A 14,083-nucleotide genomic window follows, 5' to 3' on the forward strand; every position below is an offset into this window, starting at 1 on the left:
TCTGAAGGTCCGTGTGTGTGTGTGTGTGTGTGTGTCACCTGAGTTAACTTCAGTGCTATCACTCCTATGTGGCTACACTAACTAGTGTGTACTTCTCCTGTGAAGGAAACACATATAATACTGAACAGTTCGGCACGACAAGACAAAGACGTGTTAACACCCAGAGTACATCTCCTGCACATTTTCTTGTTTGATAATCCAAATCCAAAATCCTTGAGTTAAAAGTAAGGCAGATTTTATATTCTATATAGTATATAGAGTATTAAGATGTATATCTTGCATCATGTTACTCAATTTACTCTTCTTCTCTCTCTCTCTCTCTCTCTCTCTCTCTCTCTCTCTCTCTCTCTCTCTCTCTCGCTCTCTTGAAAGACGAGATCAGACTAGATAAGATGAAGGACAGTGACAAAGCTACAGCACCTGTCCCAGTGCTGAGTCCCAGGTCTCTTGACAGGAGGACTTCTTCCTCCACCTTCTCCAACCTCCAAGTGAGGGTGAAGCGGAAGCACTTGAGGTGGAGGACCAGAACGCTGCAGGAGACGAGGGAAGAGCAAGTAGAGCGACAGGAGTTATCACAAACAATTAGCAATCTGTTCAGTGAGCAGACGCTTTCTGTCCAAAAAAAGTGAATTTGAACACATATAGGCTCTATTACGTTATATATAGGAATAAAACATTGTGTAGATCATTTTCCTTAGCTTGTAGCATCACTCACTAAGGTAGGGTCAGAAAGGAGGGCTGGATGCCAGATGTTTTGGCTCCGCACTGGCAGGTGTACTCCAGAGAGCTCTCCTATAACATAACAAGACACGCCTGGGTTTTAACCTCACACAGAACAGAATCGACGGCAGAGGACCAGGGGGGTGTGGGACGTAGAGAGGGTCGCTGACTGTGAGGTATCTGTCCAGGGCCTGGCCCACAGAGCCTTCAGGGTCCAGGTCCAGGGACAGGTTGGTGAAGACCTCCATGGACGTGGACTGGCCCTCACATCTAGCACAGGAGAACATACGTGATGCACTTATGAAGACTGCTGGCCAAGAGCAGGTTACACTGCTGCTGGGGCCGACATCATCCCTAAATCAAGGCCTCCATATTGTTCACCACTAAGGGGAGGACCAGGACCTACAGGGAGGACCAAGACCTACAGGGAGGACCTACAGGGAGAACCAGGACCTACAGGGAGGACCAGGACCTACAGGGAGGACCAAGACCTACAGGGAGGACCTACAGGGAGGACCTACAGGGAGGACCTACAGGGAGGACCAAGACCTACAGGGAGGACCAGGACCTACAGGGAGGACCAAGACCTACAGGGAGGACCAGGACCTACAGGGAGGACCAAGACCTACAGGGAGGACCAAGACCTAGAGGGAGGACCTACAGGGAGGACCAGGACCTACAGGGAGGACCTACAGGGAGGACCAGGACCTACAGGGAGGACTAAGACCTACAGGGAGGACCAAGACCTACAGGGAGGACTAAGACCTACAGGGAGGACCAGGACCTACAGGGAAGACCTACAGGGAGGACCAAGACCTACAGGGAGGACCTACAGGGAGGACCAAGACCTACAGGGAGGACCAGGACCTACAGGGAGGACCTACAGGGAGGACCTACAGGGAGGACCAGGACCTACAGGGAGGACCTACAGGGAGGACCAAGACCTACAGGGAGGACCAGGACCTACAGGGAGGACCTACAGGGAGGACCAAGACCTACAGGGAGGACCAAGACCTACAGGGAGGACCTACAGGGAGGACCAAGACCTACAGGGAGGACCAGGACCTACAGGGAGGACCAAGACCTACAGGGAGGACCAGGACCTACAGGGAGGACCAAGACCTACAAGGAGGACCTACAGGGAGGACCTACAGGGAGGACCAAGACCTACAGGGAGGACCTACAGGGAGGACCAGGACCTACAGGGAGGACCAAGACCTACAGGGAGGACCAGGACCTACAGGGAGGACATACAGGGAGGACCAGGACCTACAGGGAGGACCAAGACCTACAGGGAGGACCAGGACCTACAGGGAGGACCTACAGGGAGGACCAAGACCTACAAGGAGGACCTACAGGGAGGACCTACAGGGAGGACCAGGACCTACAGGGAGGACCTACAGGGAGGACCTACAGGGAGGACCTACAGGGAGGACCAAGACCTACAGGGAGGACCTACAGGGAGGACCAAGACCTACAGGGAGGACCTACAGGGAGGACCAGGACCTACAGGGAGGACCAAGACCTACAGGGAGGCAGTCTTTAATGTCTCTGCTCCTCTCCTCTGGAACAACAGCCCAGACGAGCCGCATCGCAAAGCGGTCAATATTATTGACAGAAAACCCTTTTGATGAACTTCCTTCTAATCCACTACTCTGTAGTCCTTCTGTGTTCACATCTACCCCTAAAACACTTTGTATTGTATTCTTGCAGTAAAATAGTTAGTTTGTTAGTTAGTTAAAATAGTTTGGCTAGAAGCAAGAGATGTCAGAGTGCCATGAGTGTGTGAGTGGATGGGGAGGAGTTAACCCTTGCAGGTCCTGATGCTCCGCATGGTGTAGAGCAGGTGATCCCCACGGGGCAGGTCCTGCTCCCCATGCGCAGAGCTGCTGAGCTCAGCAGGGGGGACAAAGTCCTCACCTGGTCCAGCATGCAGGTGACGAACTCATGGGCATCCTACACACACAGGTGCACAGCACGCAGCACGTACACCAACACACACACACACACACACACACACACACACACACACACACACACACGTTGAACAAAAAACAAAAAACAAGCACACATACACACTACCCTGTGGCATTTGGAGAGAACATACAAACTAGAAGGAGATAAACACTCACCTCCCCCCTCTCCCCCTTCAAACAATCAGCTCCTTCTCCGCTCCCTAGAATCGTTACCTTAAAAAAACACACGAGGGAGCCATATACCAGGAAAATACAATTCCAACCTAATTTCATCACACCACACTGAGGCCGGGGCTCCCAACCCTGTCCCAACCCACTCGAGGCCCACTTTCCTGACTTAATAGTTGGCGCTCTGCAGACTGCAGCCGACTAAAATACAGTAGCCTATTCCGATAGCTTACTTAGGTTACAGGTCCAATGTGTGGGCCTACATAAATACCCTGGCAATGATACATTTTTATCCGAAATACCACAAACATTTTTCTAACTTTAAATAAATTGTATTTTTGAAGAATGATAGCTTAACCTAATTGTATTTGTCTGTTTACAAACGTTGGAAGGATGATTCATGACTAATATCCTCTTGTAACGAAAGAGACATCGAGGCCATGTTCCCTCGGTGACAAGGCCCCTGAAGTACCAGATGAATCGACTCTCTATGTGTCTGGTAAGCCTATATTATGAGGGCAATACGCCTAGACGGTGTTCTGTTCAACTAGTAGGCCTACATTCTTTACACACGTAGGCTAGCAATAGGCAAGGACCACATTTTTTTGATGCCTATTTTCTCTACTAATATATATATATATATTCTTCAATATATGCTTTCTTCAGATGATCTGGAATGATTTAAAACTATAAACCTACATTTTAATAGGGTTAGGGTCTAGATTATGTAACGAATGTAATACCTTGTGCCTTATAATTGCATAAGATCAAACTGCAATAACTTTGTGTTCAACTTTATATTAAAAAAGGAAAGACTGCTGTACCAAATAGGACACCTGTTGTGATGGGAGGGACACACTCTAATCCCCGCCCCCAATTCTCCTTCCTCCGCCAATGACAAGTTATCCTCAAAATCACGTGGTTAGCCGAGGAGCTCCATCTACTCTAGAGTTCAGTTCACCGGCCGGCGGGTCTCCTAAAGTCCGCACAGCCAGTGGTGTTGATCCAGAGCCGACTGACCGGTGAGGGGTACCGCTGACACAGCTGGATTAAGCCGCGTCTCCCTTCCAGACAGACTCACCGTTACCACAATAAGACTTTTCCTGTTGCAATGTTTCAGGATTCAACAGCAGGTCTGTAGCCTACTTTACAACGATCCAAACACGTATATAACACACACACACACACACACACACACACACACACACACACACACACACACACACACACACACACACACACACATATATATATATATATATATATATATATATATATATATATATATATATATATATATATATATAAAACGTTAAACAACTGGGGTTTGATTTGTTGGTTGTCAGCGTACAGCCAGTTGTTTAAAACAACTCTCATGCATACCAACATGTGTTGTTCGTTAAACCAGTGTGTTGCTACATCGTTTTCATATATTCTAAGGTTTGACCCGATTTCGTGTTGGTGTAGAAGGGCTGTTTGAGATGTCGACCTGATTGTAACGTGTGATTTAAGGTGATCAGGTATGATACAGTGCAGTGCTCATATATACGGGATCTCTGACTCCGATAAACGTATCTTGCCACTATGGCTCACATAGAGAGACCTGCTCCTCTGTAGGCTCTGATTAACGTGGGCCACCTGCTTAGGTACAACACCTTTTATTTGTAGGCCTAAAGCTAAGAAAGCGGACAAACTATATGGCATTTCCATTACTTAAAATCCTTATACATTTGTGTTGGATCTAAGAGAAATTGTTGTTCTCTCTTTACTCATGTTTTGGAAGGAATAGGTCTACACATCCTTTCTCCGGTACACCATCGGGCCTGAGCCAGTTGGAGGTCTCGGACACAGGTCAAGCTTTGAGGTCAACACAGACCGCCGGACATGCTGGCGGCCATGCTGCGGCAGAGCAGCGGAGGTGGTGGAGGAGGAGAAGGAATGGGTGGTGGAGGAGCGGCAAAACTCTCCCTGTCTATACCCCGCTTCTCCAACTCTCATTTCTTCCCCAACTCTGCGAGCACCGGTACATCCACTGTGGTTGGGTCGGTGTCGAGCACGGGCCCCTTGGGGTCTGGCACACCGGGCAGAGGGTCCAAGACCCGGTCCCTGAGCACTGCTGACCATGGCTCTGAGGGCTCGGAAGTACCAGCCACTGCTAACCCCGACTATATCATGCAGCTGGTGAACGACGTGCGAAAGTTTGCCGACGTTCTCTTGCACCTGAAGGAAGTGTTCTCCTCAGAAGGTAAGGGACAACAACAAATATAGTGTTGTGGATTTACCCTCCCCCTCCCAGACCCTCTACCTGTTTTGTACAGTTCTGGCCTTGGCTGAACGGTCAGTAAACCAACCTTATCTGTCTGTGTGTGTGTGAGACTGAGCGAGACTGAAAGAGTGAGAGTGAGAGCAAGAGAGAGATAGAGGGAGAGAGAGTGTGTCTAAAAAAGAAAAAAAGATCAGTGTTAATCTTTATGTATGAGGGACGTGAGGATCTGAACAGCAAATCCATTGTAATGTGTAATAGAGTATAATCCAATAGTCATACATCCCTTTGTCTGGATAGAGCAAAAGGTCTTTTGAGCTACACCTGCTACGTGATACGCATGTCGATATACGGGTGAACAAATACACATGTTCCTGTGTGAGATGGAAAGGTATTTGCTCGGTTTCGCCTCCTATTAGTGCTACAATACTTTGGATTCCAACACCCTCAAACCATGAGGCAATCCTGAGGAGGCTTTGTCCCTGGAGGTCAGAGAGGACCATGTCTGCTTGACCTGGCCTGGTTCACCAGGGTTTGAACAGGCCTGGCTGTTTCACCAGGGTTTGAACAGGCCTGGCTGTTTCACCAGGGTTTGAACAGGCCTGTCTGTTGAGTTTCTCTCTTTCCCCATCATCCATACAGATCAAGAGCTGTATGTCATCTCTAGGTCTTTTGTGGGATGGCATAGTTTTTATTCATGCACTCATTTATTCTGGTGGGTGGCATACTTCTGGTTCTGTTCAAAGGAGTTAATCAGAAGTCTATTTTGGTGACTTCTGCAGGGGTTGTTTTGTGGATGTACATTGATGGAATGCAAACATGACTCAATTGTGAAAGCTGCATGGATACTGTAATCTCAAGCTCTGGTTAGGACTGTAATTATAACTGTCTGACCGTATTATAATAGTGGCTAATGTTTTGTTATGGTGCACACCGGTCTGCATAGCTGGCATAGTAGAAGTGTTGAACACTTTGAATATCAAGGTGGTGGTAGTACAGCAGCCTAAAAGACACCACCAGGATATATTGTTCATCCCATTATTCAAGGCAGAATATAACAAATATAACATACAGGACTGCATAAAACAGTGCCCGCTCCAATCTACTCCATGTGACTGGAGATGATTGTGGTTTAAACACAGCTTATACAGGCTAATTACAGGAAAGCGCTCATTTGCAAAATGTTTGTTATTTCCTTGCAGTAAACAGTGGTGGTGCACTATCAGGCAATGCCCCAATGATGAGGCCGATCATGTTGAGTCAGTTAGGGCTCTGGTTCACTGTGCATCTTCATAGGGCTTATGGGAGGAGCGTGATATACAAAAATACAGATTACACACACACACACACACACACACACACACACACACACACACACACACACACACACACACACACACACACACACACACACACACACACACACACACCATTTTGACCATTTTGTCTCTGTCCTGAGGGGTAGGGGGTTGGTTCCCGCCGACGGGTCTGCGGTCAACCGTGTGAGTCTGACACCCATTGTAATGGGAGGCATCTTCAGACACGCAGGCCGCTCACTCTTGGCCACGATGCTACTTTCCCATGTTAAGAATAGCCACATCCACTGGGGATTGTTCCCAGGGGTTGGTGGACTGGAGGGGGGTCCTCTCTGCCATTCCCATTAAATGTTGTTTGTTTATTACTAAGACATTTTTTTCTTTTTTTCACATCAACCTTGCGATTGTTTCTCCGTTGACGATGGCCTTCACTCTGGCCGGTCTCTGGTGGAGTAAACTCTGTGGCAGGAAGATTTCTGTTTGTTTTACTGTAATAAGCAACTGTTGCTTCTATGCTATTGCTGTGTGTTGGTGGGCTATTGATGGTGGGCTATAGTGATGTTAGCAGGCTGGTGAACATGGGCCAGTGGGGGTACTGAGGCACCGTGCCGGGCATTGGACGGGGTCGTTGTGCAGACGCGGGTCCGGGGTCACGGAGGACGCCTGGTGACCTGGAGGGCTCGGGGATCAGCTCCTTTGTTGTGGACGGTAAGACTCCGAGGCGGTGGGGGGGGGGTTCTCGTGAAAAACATCTCCTGCTCGTGGTGGATTAGCATGACAAAACAACAATTCTATCGTCAGATATGTCTCCTAGTATGTCTTAATTTGAGGGGGGGAGGGGGAACACAAAAACAAACGCAAAACATTTTCCTAGATGCAGACCAGACGGTTTACCCAGAGCTTTTGTCCCATGTTGTTTTGCGACCTACGGAGCTGTGTGTGTGTGTGTGTGTGTGTGTGTGTGTGTGTGTGTGTGTGTGTGTGTGTGTGTGTGTGTGTGTGTGTGTGTGTGTGTGTGTGTGTGTGTGTGTGTGTGTGTGTGTGTGTGTGTGTGTGAGAGTGTGTGTGACACCACTGGTTATATGTATCCTGCTTCTATTCTGCCAACCAGAAAATTATGGCTTTTGTGCGTCTGCCATTTAACAATGACAACAACACCGGTGCTGCACACAGATTTATTTAAAAACTAAAACCGTCGTAGTGAGATAGGGCCGTAAGTTTCAAGATAGAGTTGTGCTAATGTGTGTTAATGTTGTTCCTGTGTGTGTGTGTGTGTGTGTGTGTGTGTGTGTGTGTGTGTGTGTGTGTGTGTGTGTGTGTGTGTGTGTGTGTGTGTGTGTGTGTGTGTGTGTGTGTGTGTGTGTGTGTGGAGCAGACTGGTGGCTCATTGCCTCTAGAATAAGGTGCTCTATGTAAATCTGCACTGGGTTCTTCATGGTTCTTCTTCATGGTAGTAGTTTACTTTTACTTTGACTCCTAGTTTGTGTCCAGTATAATGTAGCTCATGGCACTAGCCTTACGGGCACTGGACCAAACAGGGGAGTTTTACATCTACCTAATTCTTGCAGGGAAGCAAATGTGCCCACTGGAGTCCTCGTTTCTGTAATGAAACGTTAGCATTTCGATTAACGAACCGGAGTGCAATTTTAATGAGGTTCAATATTGGCTTATCCACAGGATGCAGTCGTTTGGCAAGGAAATATATAAGCTGGTGGGTTATGTGACTTAACTTAAAACTTACAACTTAAATATGTCCACCATTTGCAAAGCAAATAGTTTTGATAGTCTTCATGGTTATGGTTGGTGACTACTTTGATAGCCCTCCTCAACCACTATCTCACTCTACCCCCTTTGCCTTACATACTCCGCATTCCTACGGAACAAACACCCATTTGTTTCTCTGGTGTCTTCTTTTGCGGTTGACTTTCGTTAAACACCAAGTGCATGCGAGCGTGGAGTGTGTACTGAGCAATACGTGGTAACGTTGGCGGCTCTGTATTAACATGCTGCCTGCCAGGGGACCAGTGCCATGTGTCTTCTGATAGTGCTGGCGTGTAGTGTGAGGTCGGTTGATGGTGGGTGTGGGGAGGGGTGGTGGTGGTAGTGATGGTTATTCGACGGGTTACAATCTTGAGTTTGTTACTGTTTTTTTTTTTTGTATTTGGTAATTTTTATGCAAGTATTTTCTAAGTATCATCATCTAATTATTTATTTTGGTGTTTTTTTCATTCATGTAAGATGTCCACTGGGCTTTGAATATGTTTTTAGTTTTGGAATAATTAAAATATGCCGCCTTCGTAGTATCCAATATAATGAAGGCAGTTTATAACGATTGTCTATTAGAACACGTCATTTTTTACAACCCTGCTTTCGACATCGCATTGTTAAACCAGAGTGGTCACTATGGAAAACTCCAGCATTAGTCATACTTTAACTGATACCCATGCTGTCTCATATGACTCATATGCACACGCCCCCCCACTGCCGTCGCGTCATCTGCTTGGAGCACACGGACAACGTGCATTTATCTTGTTTAGGAGAGCCGTGACTCCTCTGAGTGTTGATGACCTCATGTGAGAGCTCATTCCACTTCCACACAGACTACTGTGTGACTGTGTAAATGATCCGCATGTGGATAATTAACTAGTCATTGCTGTATTGAGGTCGTACAGATGTTGTGTAATGTATAATGCTATACTGTGAAACGGCCTAGTGGGAATGGTGGCCATAAGCAGTTGGCTAGGAGTTGTTTTCACTTGCTTTTGTTTTTATTTCCTTGATAACTCCAAGGAATGATAAATTAATTAAACAATGTTTTTTTATTTTTTGATATTTTTTGAAGTACTTCAAACTAATTATGTAGTAAGATTCGAGGACATACAGTATATGGTTTTCAAGCGCTGGGAGGGGCACTGGGAAAGTGAGTGCCGTGGGAAACCTAGGGAAACCTAAACGCTGTATTTGTGATTTGTGGTCTAAATCACCCCTTGTGAATTGGCAGCCTAAAATTAGCTCCACTTATTCCTTTTCAGTGCCCATTTCAAGGCTTTCTCAATGACTGAGACCACACTCTGTTTAGATGGCCAGTCCCTCTGGGTCTGCTATCAACCATAAAGCATTACAAACCTTCCTCCCTCCAAAAAAAGCTCCTTTTATGGTCACCACCACCAGTGTAGCCATTGTCAATGTGCCTGGCTGCAGAACGACCAGGCCTTATAACTTCAAACATGTATCTAGAAGATCAAATCTAGCTTGGGTCTCCCATGTCCTGACCTGGTCTCTAACTTGTGGACTTCTTAAGGCCCCCTCGTCGTGTTATCATTCTGCTAAGCTGCATGCCTGGGGTGAGGTGACTTATGGCTCGGGCATATATCGTCTTGTTAAGGAGGACAAAATGGTAAAATAATATTGGCTATGTATGGGGTCAAGTCTGACTGTGAGGATACAGCCTTTTGGGAACCTCGCTGCAAAGGATGCAGGTGGTCAGGTTCTGACCACAATATGCAGATTTGTTAAGTTTAGCAAATGGAGCCCTGCAGGGGTGTAGTGGTAGAAGAGCTGGGTAAACTATACATGCTATGATCAAGTTCAAATGGACAATATTAGTTTATTTATTTGTAGACTGTAGTATAAACAACCAGTAGTACAAAATGTGAAATTACAAACTTATATATATCTCTCTCTCTCTCTCTCTCTCTCTCTCTCTCTCTCTCTCTCTCTCTCTCTCTCTCTCTCTTCTGTCTCTCCTCTCTCTCCTCCCTCTGTTCCTCCTCTTTCTGTCTCTCCACTCTCTGTCTCTCCACTCTCTCTCTCTCCTCTCTGTGTTCCTCCTCTCTCTGTGTGTACTGTCTCTCCTTTGTCTTTAAAACAAATTATAAAGAGAAGAAAAGAGTATGTACCGTATGTTGTCATGTATAACTATATTAGCATGTTTTGATTTTTTGCAGTCACTTTGTGGTCAAGCTCTATTGCTGGCATCGACATGAGGAGACTTACTTTTTTGAAGATTTAGAATGGTAGAAGAATGGTATATCCATTTGATAGGAATTCAGTCCACCTTTGACGGACAGAGCTGGCTAGCAAGCCCCATTCTAGGGGCTGGGCTGCAACGCGTTTGGTCCTACACACAGTGTCACACATACCGCAAACACCCATAATGCAGCGCGGTTTGGATATACTGCAGCCTGCGCTGGTAAAACAATAACTTGTACTCTTGTACTCATTTTTTATTTAGAGTTTCGTGCACTCTTTGAGAGCGTAAATGCTATTTCAGAAGTTTCCACACACATAGTGCAGGCAGATTGGACCATTAACCATAGAGGTTCTTGGATGGCAAGTTGTCCCTCGGATTAAGCCGTCACGACCGAATACATAACTTCTCCTGCAAAATGAGCTCAAGTAAAGCCCGCCGGACCTGGAATCCCTGTCCCACGCAGTCGATTTGTCTAGGGTTAGCCACGATTATATGTACCACTATGTGATGTTTATATGCATTTATTCAGTCTTTAACTGGCGAACTCAGTGACTTCTGTAGCATGGATAGATATAATTATAATTGTTTTTAAAACAGATCCATACCTTCCTCAATGGCTGTCAACCTCATCTCCTATACAAGCCTAATTGGCCTTGTTTTTCTACCAGGCCACAACCTCCGATGCACGCTCAGGAGGTAGAGTGGGTTGACCGGTAACCGGAAGGTTTCTAGTTTGATCCCCGCCTCACCCTAACTGCTCCTGACGAGCTGGCTGTCACCTTGCATAGTTGACTCCACCGTCGGTGTGTGAATGAATGGTTGAAAAGCGTCAGCAAAATCCCATAAATGTAAAAAAGCTTACATTAGATTGGAACAGTCCCCCCTGGGAGCTGCTCATAGCGTGTTACAGGAGCTGATGGCTGAGGGATGGGAATATGGGGTGCTATCTTCAGTCCAAAGACCTGCCAGTTATGTGGGGGCCAAGGGGCTCTTCTTTCTTCTAGGGGGGGGGGGGTGCCCCCCCAATTGAAGTGGAGCTCAACCGACTTGATTGTAAAAGCGAAGCAAGGGACGAATACTATCCCTCCGTCCACTGGATAGATAAGGGGCCTTCTTGTGTCTGTCGGGGGTTGCATTGTGGGAAGGGGTGAGGGGTGGAGATAATGGGGAGGGAGAGGTTTGTCAAGGACCAGGGGAGGGTGGTGGTGGTCGGGTTGTGTTAAAGAGAGTCAGTGTGAAGCACAGGCCTCATTGCATTAACTTTGGGTAGAAATATCAGCACAATAAAATGTTATTGTCAATTCATCAATTATGAAGGTAGAAAAAGGATGAATAATATAATACTACATTGCTTCAAGAGCTAAACTGATTTATGATTGCAATTGCCAGTTTTATGGTATATACCTATATACGGTATAGGTATATAACCCCCTCTCCGATCACACGCAAAGGGACCTTAAGTGCTTCAAACCAATGCGATGGCAGTCCTGTGCTCCAAGCTGTTCTTTGTGCGTTGATGACATTAAGCTGAGGAACAAAACAGGGCTTTAAATCCCCCCATGGCTCTTGTTGTTTTTGAGAGGAACTCCTTTTATGTTTTTTATGTTTTAGTCTATTTCGAAACAATAATAAGATTTAAATATATTATTATTTTTTCAATGCCGATGGTTTGAATTTGTTCCAACAAATAAGACCCAGTTAAAATTTTTCCCATCAAATCACACATCCTGCTCGTTAAAATAAAACGTTTGAATGTACATGATAACCAATTACTGCTGTCAAGTGAAACAACAGAAATGATCTCTTCCCTTATGAAGCAAATGTTGTTTCTGAAGGCCTCTGCTGGAGTCAGCTGTGAAAGACTCAAAGTGCACAAACTCTAGTCATCCAGGATTAGGATGGAGGGAAGCTAAACAAGCCTCTCTTGTGCTTCACTGGAGAGGGCTCCCTCCTCCTCTGACAGGTGTGCAGGAGGGGGATCTGTGGGGAGGGGGGCTCTCCCAGAGCAGCATAGATGGAGTTTATTAATAGCTTATTTTGCAAATGCTGAACAGCGCGGCCAGCCACCTCTGACTGCCCGGACCAATGCCTCCTCACCGTTTAATTCTTGGCCAACATTGGGGGACTGTTTTTCCCTTTTCTTTTCCAGAAAGCATAGTTGGAATGCCAGCTTTCATCTACAATAGTAGGGGGTGGAGAGTGGAAGGGGGAGGGGCAGAGGGGGAGGGTGATATCAAGAGGAATGGGGGACAAATAGGTGGTCTGTTATTTATTACTGATGGACAGCTCCAAGAAGAAATCAAAGTGGGAAAGACATATTCTCTACTTCACATTAGGAACCTCACTCTTACAGTGTGGAGGGGTAACATGGCCGTTGGGTAGAAGATGGTGTGTGTGTGTGTGTGTGTGTGTGTGTGTGTGTGTGTGTGTGTGTGTGTGTGTGTGTGTGTGTGTGTGTGTGTGTGTGTGTGTGTGTGTGTGTGTGTGTGTGTGTGCATATAGACAGATGGAATTGAGTTTGGGTTGTGGTGTGTTTTTAAGTCGAACATAGTTATGGTCTCAATCTGGGTAAGTGAAATATTGGCTGATGGAGATATCTTTGCAATTTCTTTCTCTCAAATTCATTATTTATTATCAAAGAATCGCTTTGATCTGGGAATATTTCTATTGGCTTTCATTGGTGTTTTTGTGATTGAACTGGTAACAGGCTTTGGCCAAAGTCTACTGGAATCCACTGCCTAAGCCCCCCTACCTAGACGGCAGGTTGTGTGTGTTTGTGTGTCTATAGCCTGGGGCTCCTTCTTTAAACGTTTGCTCTTTGTGTGTCCAGTCATGGGAAAGAATTCTTCAAAGGTGGAAGCAGCAGGGAATGCCCTGGCATGAGCACCGGCCCAGCGGAGGCAAAAGGTCTGTCTTTGACCAGCTGTGTGTAATCTAGTAATCCTTGGAGTCCACACCGGTGGTCCACTCAGGCCGCTACTTGTGTATGTGGCTTGCTGGCCTCAGGAGGTGTTTAAGGCTGGGGTCGAATGTACTGGCCACCCGTTGGAAGTGCCCTTCCCTGAGTGAGGGCCATGGGTTAGAAGGTTAAGTGGAACCATTAGGCTTGACCTTTCTTATTACTGGACAAACAGATTAGCCTTTTCTTTTGGTCACTGCAATGTTTCTTTTGTTTGTTTTTTAGGCAACGGTGATCTTCGATCATACTCTGTAAGAGGTTGGATGCTGTTGACTGCATCTATTGGAACAAATTAATAGTGAATGACTGATAGACTGATTATGGGACCCACATTTTGGCTCTTGTTGCCTGATGAGGAAATGCAAGTCTCAAAGGAGCACCTTCCCACTGAGCTTCACTGCTGTCTACTCATGAATGCACCTTTTCTTTTGAAACGAGCGCCCCCAACCCTTGGTGGGTTATTCACTCGCCGAGGAACTGGAATGTCCAGCTGCGGCCCGACTTAATAGCCGACCCTTGAAGGTTTTTGATTGACATTAGTCGTGGCTAAACCTGTCCAACACACAGTTTTTGTAAATGTTTTGACCTGACCTAAGGTCCTAGTTGTGACATGTTGAGCGATTTCACGCCCAGGAAATAAGCTTGCCTCCGGTTTCGCAAAATATTTGAAGCATAAATAATCCATAGCTGCAATCATTTGCAATGCGT

General features: G+C 46.3%; 1 protein-coding gene across 4 annotated transcripts in view; it reads left to right on the forward strand.

The window, feature by feature from the left end:
- The first annotated feature begins 3,305 nt into the window (after positions 1-3,305).
- Positions 3,306-14,083, forward strand: part of arhgap29a (Rho GTPase activating protein 29a) — a 41,839-nt gene continuing 31,061 nt past the window's right edge. Inside the window, exons 1-3 of one of the 4 annotated variants that reach the window (XM_084475617.1) lie at positions 3,306-3,363; positions 3,767-3,997; positions 4,648-5,109. In XM_084475617.1, the coding sequence (XP_084331743.1) occupies positions 4,749-5,109 (361 nt within the window). In that variant the 5' untranslated portion in view covers positions 3,306-3,363; positions 3,767-3,997; positions 4,648-4,748. Of the gene's footprint in view, positions 3,364-3,766; positions 3,998-4,647; positions 5,110-5,153; positions 7,152-14,083 lie in introns of those variants that run through there. The other 3 variants (XM_084475615.1, XM_084475616.1, XM_084475618.1) reach the window with 3 other exon arrangements.

The sequence above is a fragment of the Micromesistius poutassou genome, assembly GCF_964030765.1.
Source record: "Micromesistius poutassou genome assembly, chromosome: 11".
NCBI lineage: Eukaryota > Metazoa > Chordata > Actinopteri > Gadiformes > Gadidae > Micromesistius > Micromesistius poutassou.